This window comes from Panthera onca, chromosome A3 (genome assembly GCF_046562875.1).
Source record: "Panthera onca isolate mPanOnc1 chromosome A3, mPanOnc1 haplotype 2, whole genome shotgun sequence".
NCBI lineage: Eukaryota > Metazoa > Chordata > Mammalia > Carnivora > Felidae > Panthera > Panthera onca.
In genome coordinates, this window is record NC_138341.1 from 109,151,643 (window position 1) to 109,179,167 (window position 27,525).

At 47.9% G+C, this 27,525-nt stretch overlaps 1 protein-coding gene across 5 annotated transcripts in view; it reads left to right on the forward strand.

The window, feature by feature from the left end:
* Window positions 1–17,752, forward strand: part of RASSF2 (Ras association domain family member 2) — a 43,946-nt gene extending 26,194 nt beyond the window's left edge. For all 5 annotated transcript variants that reach the window (XM_060613010.3, XM_060613028.3, XM_060613000.3 and 2 more), the window contains 9 exons: window positions 1,677–1,752; window positions 4,036–4,187; window positions 6,445–6,533; window positions 7,994–8,154; window positions 8,974–9,075; window positions 10,406–10,457; window positions 10,925–11,046; window positions 12,264–12,361; window positions 13,830–17,752. In XM_060613010.3, coding sequence (XP_060468993.3) covers window positions 1,677–1,752; window positions 4,036–4,187; window positions 6,445–6,533; window positions 7,994–8,154; window positions 8,974–9,075; window positions 10,406–10,457; window positions 10,925–11,046; window positions 12,264–12,361; window positions 13,830–13,899 — 922 coding nt within the window. In that variant the 3' untranslated portion in view covers window positions 13,900–17,752. The remainder of the gene's footprint in view (window positions 1–1,676; window positions 1,753–4,035; window positions 4,188–6,444; window positions 6,534–7,993; window positions 8,155–8,973; window positions 9,076–10,405; window positions 10,458–10,924; window positions 11,047–12,263; window positions 12,362–13,829) is intronic.
* The last annotated feature ends 9,773 nt before the right edge of the window (window positions 17,753–27,525 follow it).

The window sequence follows — 27,525 nt, forward strand, 5'->3', positions numbered from 1 at the left end:
CTCCTCAAGCCTCTCTCTTCCCAGCCCCCAGGCACTAGCATGCACTTTCCCATAGACTGTTATCAGGTTCGATGCGGGCTCACCCTGATCACAAAGGCGGGAAGTCCTTGCTCTTTCTTGTTTAGGAGAGCTGTGTTACCAGAGGACCACCTGGAAACCAGGATCTAACAGCTAGGGAGTCCTGATACGAGGCTTCGGAGGGAGATTGGCAAGTTAAAAAACATTTTTTTTTTTTGTTTATTTATTTACTTAAGCAGTCTCCACACCTAACATGGGGCTTGAACTCATGACCCTGACATCAGGAGTCCCATGCTCCTCCACTCAGCCAGCCAAGAAACCCCAAATTTTTTAAAAAATAAACTGAAAGGAGCCACCTGGGTGACTCAGTCAGTTAAGCGTCCGACTTCGGCTCAACTCATGATCTCACAGTTGGTGAGTTCGAGCCCCATGTTGGGCTCTCTGCTGTCAGCACTGAGCCTGCTTCAGACCCTCTGTTCCCCCTCTCTCTGCCCCTTCCCCACTTGTTCTCTCTCTCTCAAAAAGAAATAAACATTTAAAAGAATAAATAAACAAAAAATAAAATAAACCAAAAGCATCTAGAATACAGTAAAAAGATTCTAGGGCCCAGGGCCCAGGACCCCCTTCTGCCCCCTTGTGGTCACTGCTCCCCAAGGTGAACCACTATCCTGAATTCTAGCACCCATTTTAAACATTACATACCTCGAACCATACGATACGTGGTCTTTTGTGTGAGGCTTCTTTTGCTCAACATAACGTCTGTGAGATTCATCGTGTTGTGCATAGCTCGTCCATATTCTTGCGGCTACGTGATATTCCACTATGTGACTCAGCTCCCTTTATTCATCCACTCCACTGTTGATGGGAGTTTGTAGGTTTTTATTTTTTTATTTTATTTTTTTTTTTTTCAACGTTTTTATTTATTTTTGGGACAGAGAGAGACAGAGCATGAACGGGGGAGGGTCAGAGAGAGAGGGAGACACAGAATCGGAAACAGGCTCCAGGCTCCGAGCCATCAGCCCAGAGCCCGACGCGGGGCTCGAACTCACGGACCGCGAGATCGTGACCTGGCTGAAGTCGGACGCTTAACCGACTGCGCCACCCAGGCGCCCCAGTTTGTAGGTTTTTAAACACACCCTAAAGTCATGTCTATGAAGCTTAAGTCAGTGGGGTCCAGACCTTTTAACTTTCTGAAAAGCCCAGAAGTTTCTGAGTCTCACGGAGGCCTACAGGGATCGTCCTGTCCTAACTCATAGCATATGTGAGGGAGGACAGACAGTGGAGACGCCAGAGAAACCTTGTCTGTGGACTTTGTAGTGCGTTGGCCTCTGAGTCTGTGCCTCGTGGGGGACGGCGTATTTAGCTTGGGTTTAGGGAGCGTGGTCAGAACTGCCAGGCTTCGTCAGCAGGCGTGGCCTGCCTTGGTTTTCTGGAGTTGTTCCTTACGCTTGGTGTCTACTCTTGACCTGGATCTTGGGGGAACATGAAGGTGGGGGTGGTGGCTGTGTGTGTGTGTGTGTGTGTGTGTGTACATGCATGTGGACAGACACCCAGTCTGGGGTGGCTGAAGGCCAGGTTAGAGGTGAGAAAAGAGGGAATGACGGCATTCAGCGGCTTCAGCTAAGAGTGTTACACCTTTTGTATTTTTTTCCCCTAAGGAACGAACTTCTCCTGCATCTGAAGACCTACAATTTGTACTATGAAGGCCAGAATTTGCAGCTGCGGCACCGTGAGGTAAGGAGTCCCCGGGGAAGGCCTGTGGGCCGGCCAGACTTTGCCTCCGTGTCTCCAGGGTCTAAGGGTCCCTGCCTCTCCTGCCCCTGGGAGACGCCTCTCATTTAGGATGTCAGTGGTGTCCCTGGAGTTCTTTGGAAGGAGACCCCTGGGCTCATTTTGTTCTAAAGAGGATGAGCTTTTCTGTTCCAAGGACATTTCTGGGGATGTGAGGCTGAGCGGGGGAGGGGGGGGCGGTCCTCCAAAGGGGGACTTTCATGAAATCGGCAAATCATGTGAGGTCTGCGAGGAAATGCTCTGCCCTTCCCCACAGCTGTAGCGGTCTTCCTAGGGTGTCTTCCCAGGATGCTCTTTGCTATCCGTCCGTCTTTTCCCAGCCCCCATCCTGAATTTAAGCTTACTCATCCTGTATCCATTTCTGTAAAGCCTGTTATCAGGTAGATGATGAGCTATATAGGAGCCTGGTAGAGTAATTTATACTCAAGTGTTCTAGACTGATAAGAAGATATGTGTAATACCATGCTAAACACATTTTCAGGTTATCTAGCCATGGCGATTTAATCCATAGAAACAGATATCAGTCAGATGGTAGAATTTCAACTACTAAGGCAGGCTGGTTGGGGATAGTATGTGAGATGCAGTGACTTTTTCTGTGGCCCTTAAACCAGGCAAAGTCCTACTTTGCCTAAATCATGTGATGTAAGAGTAGTGATGCCAGCCTCGACCAGCTAGAAGGCATACATATAACCTGTTCTTTTTTCTTTTTTAATAAAGTTTTTTAATGTTTATTTTTGAGAGAGAGAGAGAGAGACAGAGTGGGAGCAGGGGAGGAGCAGAGAGAGGAGGGAGACACAGACTCCGGAGTAGGCTCCAGGCTCTGAGCTGTCAGTACAGAGCCTGATGTTAAGCCAGAGTCAGATGCTTAACTGACTGAGCCACCCAGGGGCCCCATATGGCCTGTTCTTAAATAAAGCTTTCCCCCCAAGCTTCCCCCCACACATGAAAGTTGTTTCACTTATCTCCTGCTTTCTTTTATTCTTCCCCCACCTCTCTGAGGGTGATCCTGGGATCCAGGTCAGTGGTTCATTGGACAGGTGTCATCTTTATCCATACAGCATAAAGACATGGCTGTGGCCCAGGTCTGACATCTGTGGGTTTTTCTGAGACTTGGGAAAGAAGGTCTGACCCTTTTATGCATTGTCCTGAAAACTTCTCCTAATTCGTGGCTGGGCCATTTGCAAGATTTAGGTCCTTGAACGTTTCTGGGCTACGTCTTATAGAATAAATTCTCAGAATGTTCTATGATGAAAGGGTTTCATGGTCATCAATGAGACTAATTTCTTTGGGATAAAACATGCAGATGCCCTTAAAAGGGTTTCACATTTAATTTCTTACCAGTCAACAACCCTTGAGTATAAACTGGGAATCCTTACAGGACCTGTTCACCTCGTGGAGAGCTGTCAGGTAGCACATTAGCTAATTAAAGGCTCTGGGAAGTTCTGCTGGCAAGAAATCTGATTAACACATCATCTCCCAACTCATGTCACTTGACACCCTTTTTTAAGGTAACAGGTGACCTGTTAGAGGAGCTAGTATTCTGTAGAATGAACTTGGGGAAACGTTACTTTGAATCTCCTTCAACCGGCAGGTCAGATTGCTAAACACATGTTACGGCTAAACACATATCACTTTCCCTGGTAGGGAAGGGGAAGTAGCTAATGCAAGAATTTAGCTCTTGCTTTGTTAGCAAGGTTAGTCTCACTTTAAAAGATGTATTCTTTTTTCTGCAAAGTATTAAAAAAAACCCCATTTTTTTAAAGTTTCTTTATTTGAGAGAGAGAGAGAGAGAGAGCGCGAGAGAGAGCGTGAGCATGAGCAGGAGAGGGGCAGAGAGAGAGGGAGAGAGAGAGAGAGAGAGCATCCCCAGCAGGCTCCGCACTGTCAGCGCAGAGCCCGATGTGGGACTTGAGCTCACGAACTGTGAGATCATGACCTGAGCTGAAATCAAAAGTCAGATGCTTAACTGACTGAACCACCCAGGCGCCTGAAAAAATACCCCATTTTTTATAATTTACGCACATGTACTTGAATTTCAGGGCAACTTTTGTGTTGACCCGTGAGGTCATCGGGGTAGTTTGCAGCGGGGCGCGTCCTGGAGCTGGGGTGTGAGTATAACTGGGCGTGCCCAGCAAGGACACATCAAGGGTGCCGTCAGCTGCCCTCCAGCGTGACGCTGGTGGGGTTTTCTGGGCTGGCTGACTGTGTCAGTTGCTCTGTGGGCAGGAGGAAGATGAGTTCATCGTGGAGGGGCTGCTGAACATCTCCTGGGGGCTGCGCCGGCCCATCCGCCTGCAGATGCAAGATGACAATGAACGCATTCGCCCCCCGCCATCCTCTTCCTCCTGGCACTCTGGCTGTAACTTGGGGGCTCAGGGGTGAGTGGGGAGAGATGGGACCGGGGCGGGGGGACCGGGCGTGTCTGGGGGTTCCGTTCTTGAATGTTCTTGAGTTGGTAAATGCCACCTTCGTCCAGCGAGCCTTGACCCCAGCGCCCCACTCTCCCACTTGCGCTGCGGGTGCACCTGTTCTGGGCTTAGGAGGAGGAGGAAGGAGCAGATGTTCGTGTGATCTGGCCACCGTGCCTGTCACCACAATCACTGGATGAGAGTGAGAGGGGAGGCGCACCAGCCAGCGCCTGGCTGAGCAGTGAGTCCTCCGTCATGGAGAATTCCGGAGCCTCTGAGGGGAACCGCCAGCGGCCAGCCAGGCCTAGCCTACAGATTTCCGAGGGGACACCTGGTGTCCCAGCACCTCTCCACGGGGACCCCTCCTCATAGAATGACCCTGCTCCGGAGACACTTAGGATTCCAACATGGAAGCTCTGCATGTCTGGGAGGCCCCCTCTCCCGGGTCCTCGCTGGGAGTCTGGGAAGGTCTGCTCCTTCCCTCCCTCCGCTGCCAGATGGTGGCCGAGCATCTGTAGTGAGGCCCGCCCTCTTTACCAGGCCTTCTTTCTGGGACTTTAGTTCTTGGTATCAAGTGACTAGCTGCGTTCCATCCAGACACTTGTCATTGGTCCCTGCTGCCCTGGGGCCGGAGTGTTGGGGCGGGGGGGGGGGGGAGGGTGCCGACCTCGCAGCCAAAACCGCAGCGATGTGTTTTCTGTTTTAACCCAGAACCAAGCCCTGTCTGTTGGACACGCTGAATGTTCTGTTAAACTCCACAGCCAAATCAATCTGTCTCTAAAGTGGAGAGAAAGCTACACTGTGGCCAAACCCTGGAGCTGATCTGCTTTCTTTCCAAGGGAATTTTAGGAGGGAAGTTGTTGCCCATCCCATCAGGCGCTGCGATGTCTAGTCAAGGTTCTCTGGCTTCATCTGCCTTTGATGGTTTCTCACTCCACTCTGATTTCAGCATTTCTACCATATTTGATTTCCTGTGGGTCAAGCCCTTTCCACAGCCGCATCCCAGTGCCCGGACTATGCTGCATTCTGTCCCCTAAGTGAGAGGATTTTTAAAATGCCGTTTGACTGCGTGATTTTCGGCTGAGCCTGCTAAGGGGTCCTTCACTCTGCACACTTGTTTCTTCCCCCATCCCTGCAACATCAAGCAGTCTTGGTTGGTTCTTGAAACCTACTAGTACTTTGAGAGAGTTTCAGAACCGTAAGAATGTTAGCTCTGATGCCTGCTCTAATAACGTGACTGCCTGGACCACTGTGTCCAGAAGGATGCTGAGGCCAGTTTCTGCCTCGATGCGGGAACGGGCGGTGGCCCCTGTGAGCGTCCAGTGTTCATCATTCCTGAGAGGCTCTGACCAGCTCCATTCTAGGGTCAGAAGTCCAGAGTTCTACTACAACAGGAAGTTCTTTCAGATTTTCAATTTTTATTGTCTTTTAAAACTATCATCCCTGGACCATAAGTCCCATCTCTGCTGGGTGCCAGGGAGCCCACACTCTTCTCATTATGGGATGGTCCTCATTGGTTAAGTTTGATCCTCCTTTCGAGCCAAATCCTCTGTTGATTTTGGGTGTGCTTCTCTGAGCTGCTGTCATTATCCCTTTTGGCTTCGGGGAGTCATTTGCCAATTACCATGGCAACACCAGGACTCTGCTCAGACTGCCTGCTTGTGATCCTTTCTCCAGCTCGGCTGAGCATTCCGTCCGGCAACTCCAAGAACGCGATCATCAGTGGCCCTTCCTATGAGGCCCTGACCCTCACGGCAACCAACCTGTTACTTTCCATTCCTTTTAGATACTTTCCATTCCTTTTAGATGCCATTCCTTTTAGATTCCTTTAGAGTCACTCCTACAACAGAAAAGGATCCGAACTGGAATCTTGTCCGGAGATTATTAGGGTTTCCCAAAGAAGCTATAGAACCCGTATGTGCTTAGAAACTGCACGCACATAGCACATGGATTTTGTTCTTCAGTGTTGTCCATCCTGGCCTTGGTGAATTGGGTGCTTAGGTTGCTGCAGATGCTGGGAATGAGCATATTCTCCTCCGACATACCCCCTCCCTACCCAGTGCTCAGCCCTGGAGCCGGGCCAGCCTCATGGGACACTTAGCACGGGCCGTCCATGAGGGTGTGGCTGGTCCCCTGCCTGGCACAGGTGAAGTGCTCCCCTTGCAGGAGAGGGAGTATCTCTCCACAGGGGCTGAGCCAGGCTTCTTTTTGTTTTCTGCCTCCCCAGCACCATCCTGAAGCCCCTCACCGTGCCCAACATTCAGATCTCAGAAGTGGATGCCCCACCCGAGAGTGAACAGACATCGAGTCCCACAGGTACATGCGTGGAGGGCAGGGCTCCTCCTTTGGGCCCACTTATGTGAAGACCGATGCAGTTATAGATGTTGTAAATTAAATAAATGAAATTCACATGGTTCAGGATTCAAAGAGGATTCAAAGGAAACAGGTGAAAATTCCCCATTTTGTCTACTCACCTTAGAGGTTCTCTCCCTAGAAAAAACCTGAAGGCATGGTGAGAATATCTTGCCGAGATATTCTATATGAATACAAGCAAATACACAGCAACATACCTTTATCGTCGGACGTCATTTCTTTTCTTCCCCCATTTACACAAGGGGTAGCATTTTGCACATCCCTGTTTCTTTTCCTTTTTTTAAAGTTATTTTTTTTTTAACATTTATTTATTATTGAGAGACAGAGAGAGACAGAGCATGAGCATGGGAGGGGCAGAGAGAGGAGAAGACACAGAATCTGAAGGTGACTCCAGGCTCTGAGCTGTCAGCACAGAGCCCGATGCGGGGCTTGAACTCACAAACCGAGCAAGATCATGACCTGAGCCGAAGTCAGACGCTTAACCGACTGAGCCACCCAGGCGCCCCTGCACATCCCTGCTTCTATTAGTTTGTTTTGAGGACTGTTCTCTACAAATCCATGAAGAACTTCTGTGTTCTTTCCATTGTGTGAAGAAATGTGGATCACTCCCTACTGATAGACATTGAAGTCATTCCAGTCTTTTGTTTTGAGAGAGAGAGAGAACACGTGACTGGGGGAGGGACAGAGAGAGGGAGAGAGAGAATCCCAAGCAGGCTCCATGCCGTCAACTTGGAGCCCCACGTGGGGCTTGATCCCACAGAACCATGAGATCGTGAGCTGAGCCGAAATCAAGAGTCTGACACTTAACCAACTGAGCCACCCGGGCGCCCCAAGTCATTCCAGTCTTTCGCTGTGACAAACAAGGTTGCAATTAGTGGCCTTGTACACGTGTCATTTCGCACATTCATCAGTGTCTGTAGGATTCTTCCAAGTGGAATTTCTGGGTCCGAGGCTATGCGCATGTGTAATCTTGAAGATATTGTCAGCTTGCTATATCTTGCACGTCCTTATGTCGTGCTTATCCTGTGCCAAGCGCTATTCTAAATGCTTTGTGTGAATTAATTCACTAAACTCTCACAACAGTTCCGTGATGCCCATTTTATAGGTGAGGGAACTGAGGCATAGAGGGGTTCATGACACATGGCAATGGTGGAGCTGGGGCTTGACCCTGGGAATCTGGCTCTGAAGTCTGTGCTCTGAACCTTGTCACTGGATTGCTTCTCAGTGCATCATACCATATGTTTCCACCCCCACCCCCTCAGCGGGAAACACTGTTTTTATGAAACACATTTTGGGGGAGGCGGCCGTGGGTACCGTAGCGTTGGCCACAAAAAGGGTACTGTGTGCGAACCGCCACGTCCCGGGTCCAGGCAGACAGAGCTCGTTTCTCCCTTCCCTCTTAGACTCCAGGGGCCTGAAGACCCTGCAGGAAGACACCCCACAGCTGATGCGCACGCGCAGTGACGTTGGGGTGCGTCGCCGTGGCAATGTGAGGACACCCAGTGACCAGAGGCGAATCAGACGCCACCGATTCTCCATCAATGGCCATTTCTACAACCACAAGGTAGAGAGGATGGGGGGGTCGGGGCCCTGGGGAGCCTCAAGGGAATAAGGTCTCTCCCCGGGCAGCCACCCCTTCGAGGCCGCAGACGTGTGGGAAGCCAAGTGTTTGCTGTTCCGTCTTTGGGTGGTGGGTGGGCTTCAGGCTCTTCCGGCCCTGTGAGGGGTGAGGGACCCCAGATCAGGAGTCCCCTCAGGGTGGTGGGTGAGATGACCCCACAAACATCAGAGCCATTCCCCACTCCCCGGAAAATCCACACGTTACCCACTTCCTACACCGCGTGCCTCTTAGCTGCTGTGGGGTCTCCCGTTTCTGTGAGCTAAGTGCTGCCCCTGCTGCAGGACTCAAGGCAGGGGCGTCCCTGCACCGCCCGCCTCTCCCAAAGCTAGCTGACCCTCTTTCCTCCTGCTGCCTGGTCCGAACCCAGCCCCGGAAGCAAGTGCATCATGGGAGAGCGGTCAGAGACCTTGTGTGGAAGTCACAGTGGAGGGGGCCTCGTGCGTGTTTTATCTGGAGAGGAGGATTTCCTTATCTGGGTCTATTCCCCCTACCCTGCCCTGCCACGTGCCAAACTCAGAACCCCCAGCCTCCCTCGGGGGTGGCGGGTGGGCGATGAGCTCCTGAGTTAGGCAAAGCCCAGGGCGGCCTTATTGACATCAAGGCCCACTGCTTGCCAGGCCATCAGGGGGCTCTCAGGGTGTACAGGGTAAGTGCCATAGTCACTGTGCCCTCTACCCCAGGTCGCGGGGCCTGGACACCCAAGTTTTAGTGCCCCGGTCCTTGTCCCTCCTGCCAGCCTGAACCAGACCTCTCTATTGACAGACGTCAGTGTTCACGCCGGCCTATGGTTCTGTCACCAACGTCCGCATCAACAGCACCATGACCACCCCACAGGTCCTGAAGTTGCTGCTTAACAAATTTAAGGCAAGTTCCTTCTGCTGGCTGGCTTGGGATGGCTGGTGTGTGTGCCAGGGGTGGAAAGGGGGGCCATGGAGAGTGTGTGGTAAGGGGGCACCGGGCAGACAGTTTGGTTCTTCAGACCCTGCGGCATCAGCATCACGTGGGAGCTTGTCAGCAAAGCAGAGCTTCTCAGGCCCCGGCCCTGAATTAGACCCGCTGAGTCCAAAGCCCGGAGGTGAGGCCAGGAGCCTGTTGGGCAACTTGCGGGGGATTCTGAGACCCCAGGCCTGATGCCTGGTTTGGGGCTCTGTGTACAGACTGACTTCTGAAACACATTTGGGGAACCGACTCTGAAAAAGGAACTTCAGGGGGCGCCTGGGTGGCTCGGTCAGTTGAGCGTCTGACTTAAGCTCAGATCATGGTCTCACAGTTTGTGAGTTCGAGTCCCGCATCAGGCTGTCTGCTGTCAACACAGAGCCCCCTTTAGATCCTCTGTCCCCTCTCTCTGCCCCTCCCCCTCTCATGCTCACTCTCTCTCTCAAAAATAAACATTAAAAAAATTATTTTATTTTATTTTAACGTTTTTATTTATTTTTGAGACAGAGAGAGACAGAGCATGAACAGCGGAGGGGCAGAGAGAGAGGGAGACACAGAATCCGAAACAGGCTCCAGGCTCTGGCTGTCAGCATAGAGCCCGACATGGGGCTTGAACTCACGGACCGTGAGATCATGACCTGAGCCGAAGTCGGACGCTCAACCGACCAAGCCACCCAGGCGCCCCCCAAAATTTTTTTTAAAAAGGAACTTCAGTAGATGTGTAAATTATAGTGCATGAGTTTTTTTAAAGTCCTGTTACTCTGTTTTCCACAATCCCTTTATAGGAATCATCCCCTTATCTTTTGGAGTCAGAGATTCTTATTTTTATTGAGGCCAGTGTCGCCCAGTGGCCTAAGGGCACAGGCTCTGGGTTCGAATCCCCAGCCGTCACCTGCTGCATGGATGAGCTGAGCAACTTACTAAAGCTCCCTGTGCTTCTGCTCCCTTGTCTGTAAAATGAGGGTTAACAGGACCCCATTGAGGGGTTGTCGGGAGCCTTAGATGAGTGAACGCATGCAAAGTGTGGAACGCTGTGCTTGGCAGGGTGCAGGAAGCATCAGCCCTGATTATCTGCTGTGACTGGTGAAGTTCCCGGCCTGCCCCCTCTCCTCATCCCCTCTGAGAGCTGTAGATAAATAGCTCCCCCCTCAAAAGTTGCCTAAAATTGATTGAGCTTTGTGGCATTCAAGAAGGAATGGCTCGGGCTTGGGATGTGTGAATATGTGCTTCCTCCAAGTATCTTTTGTTTCTGGTTCAGATCGAGAATTCCGCAGAAGAGTTTGCTTTGTATGTGGTCCATACCAGCGGTGGTAAGTCTGAAAAATACCGTGTACTTGAACATTTTTACTTCACTCAAAACAGGAAAACAAACAAACAAACAAACCAAACCTCTGCCTCATTTGCTTGTTGTTTGGCTTTTGGAAACCTCCAAATGTTGTTTGCCTCCAAGGCCAGTGGGCTCACTGGCTGAGTCCACTGGGGAATGCTGTATGTGGTCAGGAAACAAACACTAAAACGTAACTGCTTATTTAAAGAGACCAATTCCTCCAGTAGAGTATCTTCCAAAGGATTTGAGCATGGTAGTTTTGTTAGGGAGAGGGGGCAGGGAATGGTTGCTTTGAACAAGAATTGTTCATTCACTATTCAGTCTCCTGACTTACGTGACCGCATCTCCTAAGGTGCCTGGGCCATTTAGGCCCCTGAGTTGGCCACTACTTATGGTGAGAAAGGCCTCGGGCCGAACTCAGGGCTGCTCCTGGCTGTGTGTGTGTTACAGAGAAACAGAAGCTCAAGAACACCGATTACCCGCTGGTAGCTCGAATCCTCCAGGGCCCGTGTGAGCAGGTCTCCAAAGTGTTTCTTATGGAGAAGGACCAGGTGGAGGAAGTCACCTATGATGTGAGTCCCCTTTTGGTCGGCTGGTCTGTCCTCAGGTGGGTGGGGATTTGGTTGGGTTACCTGCAACTGGGGTATAGCTTGACTTTTTTGGCCAAAGGCCATGCCCCATTTTGCTGCCATTCCTCAATACCGGGTTTCCTTGAAGCCATTAGCAGGGAGAATGAACGCAGAGGCTAGACTGAGGGTGTGCCCTGGGGATTTGTTGGAGGTAGGCTCAGGCACCAAGTGGTTTCCATGGAAGGAGTAAATGTCTTCAGCCTTTCTGGGGTACTGTAAGAGGCCCGAGAAGTTTCTGCAAACCTCTCTTAGCGGCTTCAAGAAGTTAGCAGTGATTTTACCTTATCTTATGTGTCAGTCAGCTTTTGCTGTGGTAACAAACATCCCCAGATCTTAGCTGCTTACAACAGCAGACATTTACCTTTTTCTCAGGAGGTCGCAGGCGAATAGCAGCAGCTCTGCTGGGGGCTGTGGGTTGAGTTCAGGTGTGCACTTCATGTCTCATTCAGAGACCGAGGCCTAAGGGGTAGTGCCTCCCTGAGGTACACTTCTCATGGCAGGTGCCTGTAGTGCAAGTAACCAGGCAAAACCACGTAAGCTCCTTTGAAGCCTCCACTCAGTTGCGTCTTACATCACGTCCACACACATTCCATTGACCAAAACAAGTCACGTAGCCATGAATAGGGTGGAGAAATCCACTTTTCCCGTGGAGAAGAGTTGATAAAGTAGGGTGGGGATTCTTGTAGGGGGTGACAGATGGCTCACCCGGGAACCACCCTCACCCCCACAGCCTCTCCAGAGTAAGCTCCCATTTGGACGCCTGCTTGAGACTCGAGATGCAAACCATCGTCCTGAGCCACGGTTCCAAAAATCCTCTTAGGGGCGAACAGGGAGTTTTATTGAATACCATGGGTCAGGTTTTCCTCTGCATTGCTGCATCAGGAGAAAGTGCTTTTCCATGTTTGATTTCACCTTGTCGTGGACTGGATACATGGGGACGAGAAATGAGAAGTTAGGAGATCTGTATCACGTATAGGGAGCCATTTCGATGCCAGCCTTGAGAAGAACGAGTCTTGGCTACTGCCTTTAAGGAAATCTTGAATCCGTGTAGAAATAGGTGCCCGCGGCTTTGGGCCTTATGTAAGAGAGACACCAAAAGGAATTGGAATAGGGTTGGGAGGGCGTGTGTGTGCGCCCCAGACTTACTTCTTCCTCCCCAGGTGGCCCAGTACATAAAGTTCGAGATGCCTGTCCTTAAAAGCTTCATTCAGAAGCTCCAAGAGGAAGAAGACCGGGAAGTCAAGAAGCTGATACGCAAGTACGCATGGCCCCAGGGCGGCTGGTTGGGCTTCTCCCAGGACCGCGGGGAGCCCAGGTGTTCAGGTGCCTTGCAGGGACTGTGCTGAGTGGCTGTGTGGGCCTGGGTCCCATGGACCTTCTTCCAGGGGCTTCCCGTGACAAATGTGGATCTCAGATGGGGACACAAAACATAAGTGTGTTGGTCTCTTTGCTTCTTAGGCCAGCTTCTCATTTTGATGTGGGACATAAAAGCGTGCCAGAGAAAGCCATCTTAGCAGCGGAAAGTAATCTGAACAACCCTACCTCTGAAATCCTTTCCTCCTACCCTTCTTCCTTCTCAACATTTCTCTTCTGGAAATTGCATTTGGGTTGAAAAGCCCAGTAAAGCTTCTCTCTGGGGAGAATTTAAAAAAAATCCTGGTTGAAGTGTAGTTGACATACAATGTTATATTTGTTTCAGGCGTATGGCGTAGCGATTCAACAATTCTATGCATTATTCAGTGCTCACAGCGCACGACAAGTGTGGCCACCATCTGTCACCATATATTATTACAGTATTATTGACTGTATTCCCTATGCTTTTCATCCTTGTGACTTTTTATTTCATAACCGGAAGTTTGTACCTCTTAATCCCCATCACCTGTTTCACCCTATTTCTCGGGGGTGGGTTTTTTTTTATTGTGACTTTGATGTTTTTGGTTATGTTTTATGATATTTTTTGCCATGTTTAGCCATAAATCGGGCTGCTTTTCATGGATACAGCGGGACAGTTGATTGATTTCTGCCACTGGCGAATAGCACCGATAATATTTGCTGTATCAATGATAATAGCTAGTATGATAGCAGTTAATATTTATTGAACACTTACTATGTGCCAAACTTTTAAGACGGCTTTTGCTGTGCGGTGCCAAGCCCTGGACTTAAGGAATGTACCCGTTAGTCCTACAGCCGTACACACCCCAGCATCGGCGCTGCCTTATTAGTTCAGGGAGGGGGTGGAGACAAGTCATGGACACCCACGTTTGGTAGTTGTTATAGCCTGTTCCGCAAAATGTGGGTACTGATATTAGGTTGAACCATACGAAGTTGCCGCTGCCGTTGTAGCCCCCCCGCCCAAGTAGTCAAATAATGGCAATTGCGTATGGTCCAGCCCAGGTGAGGATCCCGTGCTCCTGTGTCGTGGAGCCTTGGGCCTAGTCAGCACTCGGTTAGCGGAACCCTTACTGTTGGTGTTTCCTTTTCGCCTTCCCATCCTTCTTTTTGCCAGAGTGTCTAACTATAGTCAAGTTGTCCGCTTTGGATTTGGTCTGTTCAGTTCCTGTCCTCTGGGTGTGGAAATGAACACAAGCTACAAAGTGGCAGATGGCTGGGCCTGTGATAGAAGCAGAAGGAGCGACAGGTGGCCCCTGTGGCCCGGGTGGTGGGGAAAGATCAAGAGGGGGTGTGTGTTGCCTTCCGCTGTTCACCGCAGCTGTTCCTGTCCCCAGGTACACCGTGCTCCGGCTAATGATCCGGCAGAGGCTGGAAGAGATGGCTGAGACCCCAGCAACAATCTGAGCCACAAGAGGGAGGGGATCCAGATGCCACAGGGGCCGCCGCTGACATGAGAAGACGCACAGGAAGCTGGGTACCTTCCTTCCGTGGAAACCTTTAGATGCAGACCTCTCCAGCTCCCACCAAGCCACCATTTGCTGCCCGGAGCAGGATGGAGAAGCCAGCAGACAACTCCCCATCCCTGGAACCCTGTGCTCCGCTCCTTTCTTTCACTCACAAGGACTTTTGATTTTGTTATAAGGACCCAAAATGTGTGTGTGGGCGTGTGTCCACACATGAGCGCGTGCATGCACTGTAAGTGTGTGTATCCACGTGCCTACCTGACATTCACATGCCATTGAATTCCAAACAACCAGCACAAGTGCCACGGGGCTTGCAGGTAGGCTGGCCGAGACGGGGAAAATCAGACGAGTCACCAAACCGAGGGGTTTAAGTCGGAGGGAAGATTTCTCTCCTCCAGTGCCAGGGAGCAAGCCACACATGTTTAGAAGGGAGGGGACTCAGCCAGCACACCATTTGGGATATTTATATGTTAGTAGAGATTCTCCCTGTACACGTAACAGGATTGGGGATTGGAACTTAACAAAATAACAGCCCCACGCCCCTGGGGGAGGTGCGATGGAAAGAGAAAGATAAACCGTCCTTGGGGTAGCTGCAGTAGGCCCACATGTTTTTACACTGGAAACTTGGATTGTTTTAAATAACAAAGACATATGTGATGATCTGCGCGGATTCTGCCTCTGTCCTCGCCTCCACGGCCACGTCTAAGAGACAGGAGAGGAGCCTGATGTGCTAAGCATGCCAGGCTGCCGGCCCCAACTCTTTGGTGCCTCCGTGAGTTGAAGGAAGGGTCTCACCGGTTTGTACGTGGCAGGCTGGCTAGTGTGGCCAGGGCCTGGCCTCGTTCTGGGGTGGCGGCCAGAGAGTTTCCCTCTTTAGGGAAGTGTAGAGGCTCCTTGCAGAAATGACAGGCCTGTGAGCCCGGCCCGTTTCATACCACCAGGGGAGATTCCTGCACTTGATACTGAAGCCATGTGTTTGAAGTCAAGGCTTCAGTCTTTCCAACCACTGGATTCTTGCAAGTGGCCCTCGCCTCGTGTGTGGACATGGTCTTCCCAAGAGTGAGGAGGCTGCTATTGACTGAGGTGGGGCCCAGGTCGGGCTGCACAGGGAGGGTGGAGCTTCTCTTTCGGCCTCTCTGAGCAGCCACCTGGGTGATCTTTAGAGCAGACCCCAATGCAGGGAAAGGGCAGGACAGTCTGTCCCCGTGGGGTCCCCATCAGGAAGACTTCCGGGCAGCTGGGCAACAGTATGGCTGACACAGTTTGAAGAGGGACAGATAGATGCATGGGGGCAGGGTGCCTGGCTGGGAGATCAACCAAGCAAGGCCAGGAGCTTCTGACATCAGGGGTCTCAGCTTTGGTGGTGGAGAGACTCCCCATCTCTTCACCTCCCCTCCAAGGAAGGTTTGGGGAGCTGGGTGGTTGGGGGAAGGAGTGCCAGTGGTCAGCACCTGCAAGGAAGGTGGAGGTTTGCAGCAGAGCGGTTCCTGCCCCCTGCTGTCCCCTGTGGCCTCCGTGGCCTCTGTAGGTGGCTCACAGCTGTGGTCTCGTTGATTTTCAAAAAGATGGCACGCTGCCACCTGGCGTGTTGCCCGGGGGTCTCTTAGCAAGGCGACCTCCTCCTCGGGGACAGCGCCACCAGCCCTGTGGGGCGTGGACTGGAAATCCGGCGACCTTAGCCTCAATCAGACATCTCCGTGGGCCTCTGCTAAATGCACAGAAAACCCCGGGGGCGGGAGAGGCTTCCTTTGTTACATACAGATGGGCGAGAGCGGGTTTGTGAATGCAAACACACTTCCTGAGTCCTGCCTTTGAGAAAATGACTTAAACTTCTCTCCCAGTTCTTTTTATTTTGAATGTTCACAGCCTTTGTCGGCCCCAGTAGTTCTCCTTGGCGCGCGAGGCAGAAAAACCCCCACAAAGCAAACTACTAACCACTAACTTTTGTTGAACAGCTATTTCTGGTCCATAAGAGTTCTCTTTGATTTGTACTAGCACTACGATAGTTTAAATATGGCCATGTTGCAAAATGTCAGGTTTGCCGGATCCCTTGGTGAGAAAGTGATGCTAAGGTAGACCTGGCTTTTTAAAGATGGGGGGCGGGAGGGATTCAGGGTGGAAGTCAGGGGAAATCGCATCTTACAGGATACATTCCACGTAATGTGCACCGTACCTTGTGGCATTTTGGCCCACCCTGTTTGGAGATCATTTACTTCCTAACAACCTGATCGGGAATTTTGGAAAGGGCCTTTGAAATAACAGCGGCTGAAACAGAGACACTTCACCGCAGTGTGGAGCCGGATTTTCTCACTGGTATCACATGGCCTGGCGGCTTTGAATTCCTGTACCGATTTGTAGGGGGTTATGTAATTGTGTGCAATGAACCTGAAATCGTGTGAGGAACAAAAGGCCAATTTATAGGTTTTTCCCCCTAACTTGTGAAAAGCAGTAGAGCCACATCTGGCGTTCTTTTTCTAGGGGTTTATGTTACAAGGTGATCAAATGAAGGAAAAGCCTGAGTCCATCTGGCTGGGGAGGGGGTCCGCTCCCCTAGGTGATGGTGAGATTAAGCACAAGGTCACGTTCTCGGTGATCACATGAGTGGACAGGTGATGAGTTACATGGGGGTGGGGGGATACCTTGGGGAGAGACTGAGAAGCACAGATAGCAGGCTTGGCTTGCCTGTATGTGTTGGTGAGGAGTGTGCACCAGGCTGTTGGACTTGGATTCTAAGCGAGGTTGAGGAGGGAGGAGCTCAGATTAGCCACCCACCTTTGAGAAAAATGCGGGGACTGGGGTTTTGGTCTGAGACTTCAAGGAGAAATATTTGCACCCTTCCCTCCTCCCTACGGAAAGAAAACAATAATCCTCTCTCCTGGAGATCCCCAGATGAAGACATTTTATCATCACTGTAGCTTAGACTTTGAAATACAATGACACACACACAGATCTGTTCTCAGATGCAAAATTTCTTGGCACAAATTCTTTTCTGCAGAGTTGGGTGGTTATTTCAGAATGTCAGAAGGAAGAGGAGCAACGGATCCCAGAAGCGCAAGAAACTCTTCAGAGAGGCTCTATTAAAAAAAAATAAAAAATGCAAAGCTCCTTATTAACATGGAGAAATATGGTGCCCTGGATACATTGCCAAGAGAGAAATTTCTGTACGAACAAGGGAATTTCAGGGCCTCGTGGCCAAACCGTGATGTGGGGGCCGAGACAGCAAGCAGAGCAAGTCTCCCGCGTCCCCCATGCTGCAACCCACGTTTTTGAGTTGCTGCTTAAGTTGTACACAAATTCCTGCCTGAGTCAGGAGATGAGCAGTGGTCTCCGAGAGGGGGAGAGAGAAAAATGAATGTAGCGACCCGCCTTTCAGACAGGACTGAAAGCGGTGACCCCATCGCGGGAGGTTACAGTGCCCCCTGCATTTTACCCAAGCACAAAATGTGGACAAGCGGTGAGGGGAGAGCCTCCGTTTACCCCTGGAGTCTTCCCAGCCTATCGCAGACCTGCTTCCCCGGCCGATGGTTTCTGGTGTGTTACTACTGTTAGCGTCCTTGAGGGTTTCCCCACTTGTTTTAGCTTTGTGACGTATCCTTTTCTTAATCATAATTTGCCCTCTGCAATGGTACATGACCAGGTTCACTGTTGGGTTCTGAACTTACAAACGGATGCATCTAGGGATCGTGTCGTAATTTGACAAGGCCTCAGTAGGGGTGACGCGTTTCTGTAACATTTTGATATGTTTCCATGCACCAACGTAGATCTTGTTGAAATAAAGCACTTTTCAAAGAGAAGTCCCTCTGTGGATGGCTCTGTGTGTGGCCGCGGGGCGTGGTGCTCTGTGGGGGGGGGGGGGCAGGAGACGCGAAGGCACATCCAGGAAGTCAGTTGATTTTCTTCCCCCAGAGTTTCTGGTTTGAATGGGCTCAGGCGTGGCTATAATATTCCAAGTCAGAAGTGAAATGAGAATGTCCCCGGGTGAGCTCAGGCCCTGCTGGAGCCAACGATTGTGGTGGAAAGAGCTGGGAGCCACCCTCCCATGAGGCAAGATTTTGTCCTGACTCTACCCCCAGGCCTCTTTAACGATCCTGGGACCAATTCGTGGAACCTTTTGCTAGGACTTGGTTTCCCCAGCCGTAAAATGGCCAAGCCACCCTGTGGGGGTGTGGGGACCTGGACTTGCCTCCGTCAGAGGCAGCTCCCCAGAGGTCGCCAAATGTAAGACCTCAGGCGAGGGCCCAAGTTCCACCCCAAGGAGCAGGGCAAGTGTGACGGTTAATTCTAGGTGAACTCGGCTAAGCCATGGTGCCCAGATATTTGGTCAAACACCAGTCTAGATGTTGCTGTGAAAGTGGTTTTTAGATGAGATTAACTTGTATATCAGTTGACTTTGAGTAAAGCAGATCACCTTCCATAATGTGGGTGGACCTCATCCAATAGGTTGAAAGCTTTAAAAGAAAGATCGTGCTTCCCCTGAGGGAGAGAGAATTCTGCCTCCAGACTGCCTTTGGACTTGAGCCGCAGCCCGAGCTCTTCCCCGGGTCTCCAGACTGCTGGCCCACCCTGCAGATTTTGGACTAGCCACCCCCACAACTGCATGAGCCAGTTCCTTAAAATAAATCCCTCTCTATGTACCCACATCCCGTGGGTCCTCTTTTTCTGGAGAACTAGAACACAGGAGGGTTATGTGATTGGTTCACAACAGTTGAATATGTGATCGACAGTTGTCTTCCCAGGAGGAATTTAGGGACCATCATAATTTGGCCTCTAAAAAAGGCTAACAACCAAGATAAGATTTGTAACAATGACTCCAAATGATACTTATGGGTTTCTTTTTAAAAGAGAGAGAAAAATTTGGATGAATCAGTGTTCCCCTTAAGTGCTGTTTTGAGTTTTTATATTTAGAGTTATCACTCCAAGCAGTAGCTTTTTAGCTGCTGAATTAACTAAGCTGGGTGAAACAGATGAGCAGTTAACCCTTCCAAGGCAGTGAGGTTTTTTGTACTGTTCAGATTGTGCATGTAGGTGACAAAGACAAAAGATAATCTGGGGTCCCACCAACACCACAAATCAGGCAGGAAGCCTTACAAACGTTGGAGTACTGAAAACTACCCTGCAAATACTAATAACCTTCTCCCCCAAGGAGCCAGCGCTTTTTGGCTTTCTTTACAGAAACAGATTTTATGAAATAATTTGGTTTTGCCTATTTTAGGTAATGAAGCAAGTACTGAACAGAGTTGGAGCAGGAGAGTGAGCTGTGAAGTTTCGAATCCATTTGAATAGGTTTGGCTAAGATGCTTAGATGCAGGCAAATCTACAGAAAATTGAACTTGGGTAAAACCGACATTGCCTTTTTCCATTTTAAACCTACAGAAAATAAAAATGATTACTTATGAGTTAAGCATGTAAGTCATAGAAGTATAGAAGTTAACTTCAGAAGCTTTAAAGCCAGGGGTGCATTGGTAGGGACTGTGTGTTCTGTTTTCCTTAGGATAGTTTCAGTTTCTGCCTGTTGGTCTATTGTGATGATCAAAAGCAGCCCCTATTTCTCCAACATGTCTCAGTGTGGACGAGACTTAGGCTGACTCCACGCATTGGCTAGAAAACAGCGTACCATAATTTTCAGGTGCGAGGTCCTCAAGACGGAGCCATAAGTTGGAACTTGAGAGTTAAGTTTAAATTTTATGATAGAGGGGCACCTGGGTGGCTCACTTGGTTGAGCATCTGACTCTTGATTTCGGCTCAGGTCATGATCGCAGAGTCATGGGATTGAGCCCCACGCTGTTTAAGATTCTCTCTCTTTCTCTCTCTCTCTCTCTCTCTCCCTCTGCCCCTCCTCCCACCTAAAAAATTTATGATAGAACTGCAATCTAAACACAAATTTTGGTGAAAGGCAAAATATAATACGGATATTTTATATATCAATATTTTGATAACACTGATTTAAACGTTCTTGCATTACAGTGAGATCCATTTTTTTCCCAAGGACTTTTTATAGACACATTAGCGTTAACTAGTGCTTAATTTTTTGTTTCTTTTTTTTAACGTTTATTTTATTTTTGAGAGAGAGAAAGAGATACAGAGCGTGAGCGGGGAAGGGACAGAGAGAGATGGAGACACAGAATCTGAAGCAGTCTCCAGGCTCCGAGCTGTCAGCACAGAGCCCGATGCAGACTTGAACCCATGAACCCTGCATGAGATCATGACCTGAGCCAAAGTTGGACGCTTAGCTCACTGAGCCACCCAGGTGCCCCTTAACTCGTGCTTTGAGTGTCACTCTGTCCATGGCTGCAGAACCATCTAAGGGGTGGGCAACACCCAGATTTTGGGTCTCTTACGGTATCCTCCACTGAGAAATTTGGGCTCCCAGGAGGGTAGCTGGTGCCAGAGACCAGGGGAGAAGGCACAGGACAGCGTGGATATGTCTTGCTAATGGAAAGTAATTATGTCTCAGAGATGTCTGGGGTATAATTTCAAGAACAAACTGCTGACGAGAACTCCCACACATAGCAAATATTGAATGTCTGGGGCTATGGAAAACCTTGAACCCAAAATGATCCTAAGGGAAGATTCTAGAGGTAAGGCACATATTAAAGTATGGGAAGAGTCCAGATGTCCATTGACATATGAATGGATAAAGAAGATGTGGTATATATACACAATGGAGTATTACTCTGCAATCAAAAAAGAATGAAATCGTGTCATTTGCAACAACGTGGATGGAATGAGATTGTATTATGCTAAGCAAAATGAGTCAGTCAGAGAAAGACAAATACCATATGACTTCACTCATATGTGCAATTTAAGGTACAAAACAGATGAACATAGGGAAGGGAAGCAAAAGTAATATAAAAACAGGGAAGGGGACAAAACACAAGGGACTCTTAAATACAGAGAACAAACAGGGTTGCTGGAGGGGTTGTGGGAGGGTAGATGGGCTAAGTGGTCAAAGGTCATTAAGGAAGACACTTGTTGGGATGAGCACTGAGTGTTCTATGTAAGTGATGAACCATTGGGTTCTACTCCTGAAATCATTATTGCACTGTATGCTAACTAACTTGGATGTAAATTAAAAATAAATAAAAATATTAAAAAATGAAAAATAAAAAATGAGAAATGAAGAAAAAAATAAAGGTAAGGCACGTATTTACAGAAATACAACTTATCGTTCAACTTAAATTGTTAAAATTCCTTAGCCAAATTTTGTCTTTAACACAAGTCACAAAAATACATTTGAGTAGTTTGCCCAAAAGCTCTTGAGTTAACTAAGCAAAAAGAAGAAATAGAAAGTTAAAATGTCCACGATCCAGTAAAAGAAACCAACAAGTGAAAGCTGAATTTAAATGGTCGTAATAATCTTAGGGGCACCTGGGTGGCTCAGTCGGTTAATCTTCTGACTCTTGATTTTGGCTCAGGTCATAATCTCAGCGTTCATGAGATTGAGCCCTACATCGAGCTTTCACTGACAGCTCAGAGCCTGCTTGGGATTCTCTCTCCCTCTCTTTCTGCCCCTGTGTTCTCTCTCTCTCTCTCAAAATAAATAAATAAACAAAGGCACTTTTTGGGATGAGCACTGGGTGTTATATGTAAGTGATAAATCACTAGATCCTACTCCTGACATCATTATTACACTATATGTTAACAAACTTGGATTTAAATAAAATTTAAACAGTAAAAAAAAAAAAAAAAAGAAAAAAAACTTTTAAAAATAACAAAGATATTAAACATTCTTCACAAGTCAGTTGAAATTCAAATCCACTAGAAAATAAATAAATAAACAAACAAAAATAAAAAAATAAAATAGTCATAATAATCTAGAAATTATTTAGAAATACTAAGTGAATTTTGCAATGTTGCTAAAATGATGTGAATACATACAAATTTATTGTATTTCTGTGTATCAGCAATAAAATACGAAAAAATAAAGTTTAAAAATGGAAAGTTATCCCTCATTTTTGGATTGGAAAGATAGCAGCTCTCCCAAAATTGATTTAAATAATCCCATGGAAAAGCCAAGTAGGTATATTTCAATTAAAAAAAAAAAAAAAGCCAAGTAGGACTATTTCTTTCTTCCTGCCTTCTGTGATAATGCTGCAGATAAAATCGAAACCATAAACATGAATATTATTCAGCCATTAAAGGTATAATTATGAAGTTTTTGTAGAAACATGGAATATGTTATTACATAAGGTGAGTAAAACAGCATGTTCAATATGATGGCAGGCCTATATATAAAAGCCTATGAAAGCCTATGAGAAAAGTTACCTTGGAGCCATAGGATTATGCTTTCTTTACGTTTCTATTACACTGGCTTTTTGATTAAAATTTCCTGCTAGCATGCCAGAAACATGAAGGCTCCAAAAGCACATATGGGTACAAAAATCCCCCACAAAACCCACAGTAGAGAACATTAAAGCCCTCATCTCCCTGCTGGGGTCAGTTTTCTCCAAGTGCAAGACTTCAAAGCCTACCAGGAGGCAATTCAATTTCATGCCGTTGAAATGCAGTCCTTGTGTGCCCAAACTGTCTATGTGTGTGTGCATGTAAAATACAATTGCATGCGTGTACACTGACATAACAACACACGAACACACACAAACACACACGCCAGAATGGAAGGATCACATCCATAGTTCTAGGGACCTGGAGAAAACCCTTCTATGGTTGGTTTCCTGACGTCCTGAGTGTGTACGAGTCTGAACGATGCAGTCTCCATGTGCTGAGCTGGGGACTTCCTTGTGTTTAGGCTCAGTTACCCTGGACACCGAACCCACTTTCTGATTGTCCTCTCAATGCTTCTTTTAGGGATTAGAAAAGCAACAGCTTTCAAAAGGAGGAAAAAAAACCCCTATTACAAATTCTGGAAACCTGACATCACTCAGAATATGCTGTCAGACTGTTCCACTTTCAGTTTCTGACATTCTGAAGTTCTCTTTATTAAGGATTGGATACCTGATTGGCTGACCAAGGCCCGTATCGTGGATTCTGGATAATGTGTGCTTCGCCCCACCCTGGCACACGGGATACATCCTATTCCTCTCTCTCACCTCATGCACCTGGAGGTCTGATCCAAGGAGCTCAGGAACTGATCTGACCTACATCCCCACAGATCAGAGGCTCACCTTCTCCAAGAGCTTTAGGGAAGAAGCTGTCCAGGGATGGTGGCAGGGAAGACTATTTCTGGACTCAGGTAGTCACCAAATAAACCTAATTGAAAAATAATTGCCTCAGGTGTCTACCAGCACCCTACAAAGATATGCCCACTAAGCCAACCAATAATAACCCCAGACGAACCCAGCTGACAGGAAGAGATCCTAAATGCCCTTAGAATCCCCCACCCTAGAAAACGTCAAGGATCCTGAAGATTCTTGTAAACCCCAAGCCAGTGGTTTTGAACTTTAGAATCAGAATCACCTGGGGAACGCGTTAAACCTGATTGCTGGGCTCCACCCCCAGAGTTCCCAATTCAGCAGATGATGGGGGGCCAAAAGTTTGCATCTCTGAAAAATCCTCCCATGGTTCTGAGGCTGCTGGTCCATTGTAAGTAGCTCTTTTCTAAACCAGTATAAAGCGATGGCTCTCACCTTGGCTGAAAGTTGCAATTACCTGGGGAGTTTTAAAAACACCGAGGCCTGCATTTCATACCAAGGGATTCTGATTTAATTCTTCTAAAGTGTAGCTCTGCCAGCAGGACTTCTAACGTTGTCCCTCCTCCTCCCCACCACCCCCTCCCATCCCTGCGTGCACTGAATTTGAGAACCACTTCCCACACAATCCTAAGAGATTCCAAACAAACCCAAACAATCCTAAGCAATTAAACATGACTCCATGTGAAATATTTAAATGTGACAAGCAATTAAAATTATTCTAAATAACTCTAAGATTCTTAAATGCTCTTAATTAACCCTAAGTGATCCAAATGAATTTCAAAAATTCTATACAACGAAGAAAGATCGTAAGTGACCATAAAAGTTCGTAAATGATCCTTAATGGCTCCTAAAGCCCCCAGAGGGCCCTAAACTTTGAAGGAACCAACTCTAAACCTCAAGAACCCACATGATATTCAGCGACCCTAAATGACCTTTAAAAGAATGCCAAAATCTTATCTAGCCTACCTAGACCTAAATGGTCTTGTCCCACCTAATCTTGGGATCCCCTGGTTTCCACCTTCTCCATAGTCAACGTGCTTCATGCTCTCTGGCCTTGCTGTCCTCAGACCTCTCTTGTTTCTGGGCTTTTGCCCTCACCACTCTTTTTCTGGAACATTCGTCTCCCAGCTCATCCCATGCTTGGCTTCTTTTTGTGTCAGGTCTGAACACAACACTTGCGTCCTAGGGAGGCTTTCCCTGAGTGCCCTACCTCCATCGGCCGCCCTCCTGCCAGTCCCCCTCTGCTTTTATTTTCCTGAAAGCACTTGTCACTGAATAGATTTGTTGATTTATTTATCTCCTCTGCTAGAACCCAAACTCTGTGAGGGTAACCCCAACACTTAGAGTCGTACCTGACATTGGCGGGCACCTTGATAATGTCTGTGGAAAGCAAGGGTGAATAGCCAGATGTACCCTAAACAAAAAGACCTTAAAACAACAAGAATGCCAATGCTAATAACAACCTTAAGGTCTTGACCCAAGTATCTTAACAATCATAACCCCTGTATTCCCCGCTAAAATGACCTTAGACATCCCAAACTATAATGGGCCATAAATCACTCCAAATGTTCCCATACCTTTTGGGAGCCTAAACTACCCGAAATGGCCTAAGACTTCAAACACTTAAAGATCCTGAAGAGGCATAAATTACTGAAAATTACTTTAGCCCTACATGATCTCCAATGACTTCAAATGATGCCAAATGATACACACCATCCTTAAAAAGCTCTAAGCAATCCAAGAAGAACCCAAATCTTAGCAGTCTCTAAGAGAGCTTCAATATTTTTGAACCCTAGATGATTCTAACTCTAAATGCATAAAATATCCTAAATGAAAAAAAAAAAAATGACCCTAATTCTAAGGGCTCTTAAAAACCCAATCATTTCACGGGGTGCCTGGGTGGCTCAGTCGGTGGAGTGTCTGACTCTTGATTTCTGTTCAGGTCATGATCCCAGGTTGCGGGGATCAAGCCCTGAATCGGGCTGAGGGTGGAGCCTGCTTAAGATTGTCTCTCTCTCTCTCTCTCTCTCTCTCTCTCTCTCTCTCCCACCCCCTCCCCTCTCCCCTACTCACTCTCTAAAAAAATGATTATTTCAATGGCCCAATGGGTAAGGTGATCCCAACAAAAGATCCTCAACAGGGGCGCCTGGGTGGCGCAGTTGGTTAAGCGTCCGACTTCAGCCAGGTCACGATCTCGCGGTCCGTGAGTTCGAGCCCCGCGTCAGGCTCTGGGCTGATGGCTCGGAGCCTGGAGCCTGTTTCCGATTCTGTGTCTCCCTCTCTCTCTGCCCCTCCTCCGTTCATGCTCTGTCTCTCTCTGTCCCAAAAATAAATAAAAAACGTTGAAAAAAAAAAAAATTAAAAAAAAAAAAAAAAAAAAAAAAAAAAAAAAAGATCCTCAACAAAATTCAATCCTGAGTCTCAAATAACCTTAACCACCCTAAAGTTTCTCAGCTGATGCTTAACCATAAGCCCCAAATTATCCACATGACCCTAAACTAACAACTCTGAATGACGCTAAGGATCACTCTAAAATAGAGGGATGAATAGACTCTTTTAGAGTCTAAATAGACTCTAAAAGATCTTAAATCCTGCCCCTCCCTAAATGCCTTTAAAATGCAAATTTACTTTAAATGATTCTAAACCCCAACAGTACAAAAGATCCTAAAAGGCCCAAGAGATCCTAAACACACCTAAAATCCCAGACTCGGTAAACAATTCTAACTGCCCCCAAGTTATCCTAAACCCAAACTGACCTTAAATAGTTTAAATGGAGATTAGATCTAACGAGCCTGACTTCCCCACTCTCAGTGACGTTAGTGCTAACAACTTCAGTGAACTTGACGAAACAACGTAAAACCCTAAGAGGCAATGGAGCAGACACCTTGTTGATGGCCTGTCCTGACCCTGATTACTCCACACTCCAATGACTCAACACCGATGCTCCAAAGAGCAGAACATATGCCTTGACTTTAACCCTGACCCAGGGAGACCATTCATGCTGAATTCCCTGAGTTGCAAATGACAATGGGTTCATGTGTGGTTGACTCTGAATGCCCTGAGGGGCAACCCTAATGCCTGGTTACCATAAACTAATGACCCTGAAGTGTAAACTCTGGAAAGCAGACTGGAGCAGATCCACATATCTGACCACAACCCTAACCCTGTACCCTTCCCCTTAACGATGCTATGCCTTCACCCTAATAATCCAAATGCCAGGAGAACTGTGACAGAGATTACCCCGAGGCTTATCTGGACCTAAATGTGACTTTGCTTCTGATACCCAGAGCTCTAAACTCGAATAACCCTGACCATAAACCCTAAACACTGAGAAAAATGAGAAAGCAGCATTGATACCCAAGTGGGGTGCCAAACTCTGATTTTCCTGATATGGAACATCACAAACCCTCCCAACACTCCTTACCCTGGGTTCCATGTGTGTGCCATCACCGAAGGATCTAGTTAAAAAATATGGTGAAGTAATTAATACTTTTTAGAAGTTCATCCCATTTCTGAGCTGGGGCCCCCCAATTCATCTAAGTGTCGTGCGCCATGTTTTTCTCAGTGTAATCATTGAAATGTACCCTGAATTAGGATAAAAATAATGCAGATTTTAGGCTTTATAAAACTAAATTTAAGCTACCCTTATAGTCATCAAGTTGCTTTTCAGGCCAGTATGACATGTAACATGTTGAGGGGGGAAAACCAAAATCCCAGGGCCACCACGTCAAGGTAACCCTGCCACAAGAATCCAGACGGGATACTGGAACACGTTCTCCTGAGTGGTGGCGACTTCAACTGCCTTATCCCCCCAGAGGCAAATGCTCCAAAAATGCATCCTCTGAAAGATCAAGATCTTTAATACCGTCTCTCTTGGGAGACAAATCGAAAGATAATAATGTGATTTCAGTGAGCTACGTGAAGGAGCTTAAAGTCCTGGCGATAAAGATTTGTTTCACAGCGTGTAATACTTCCCTTATCAAGAATTTGCAGAGAAAGTGTGTTGAAGCCTGGAGACGGGGTACAAAACCAATGTCACCAACTGGAAGTAGATGCGAAGACGGAATGTTGGTGAAAAGAGCTGGTTGGTAAGAGACATGGACAGGAGGGCACTACTTATATGTCACACGCACACACACCAATATTTCATGTATAAACACGTGTCAGTTAAGTTATAACTATGAGCAACTGGAGTTTCATCCCATCTGAGACCTCGGGAAGCCAGGGTACAGCATACCTCATTGTTCTCCCAGCGAGGGGTGAGGGAGCCAGGGTACTTACATATCAGCTTCCCTCAGGCATTGGTAGGGAGAGGACTGCTCTTGGGGGTTAATTCCCTGGCGTATCTGGCTTTCTGTGTATATGGGTAGATCGGGCTCTCGGGGCCAAAGAAAATGCACAGGACAAGAAACACAAGT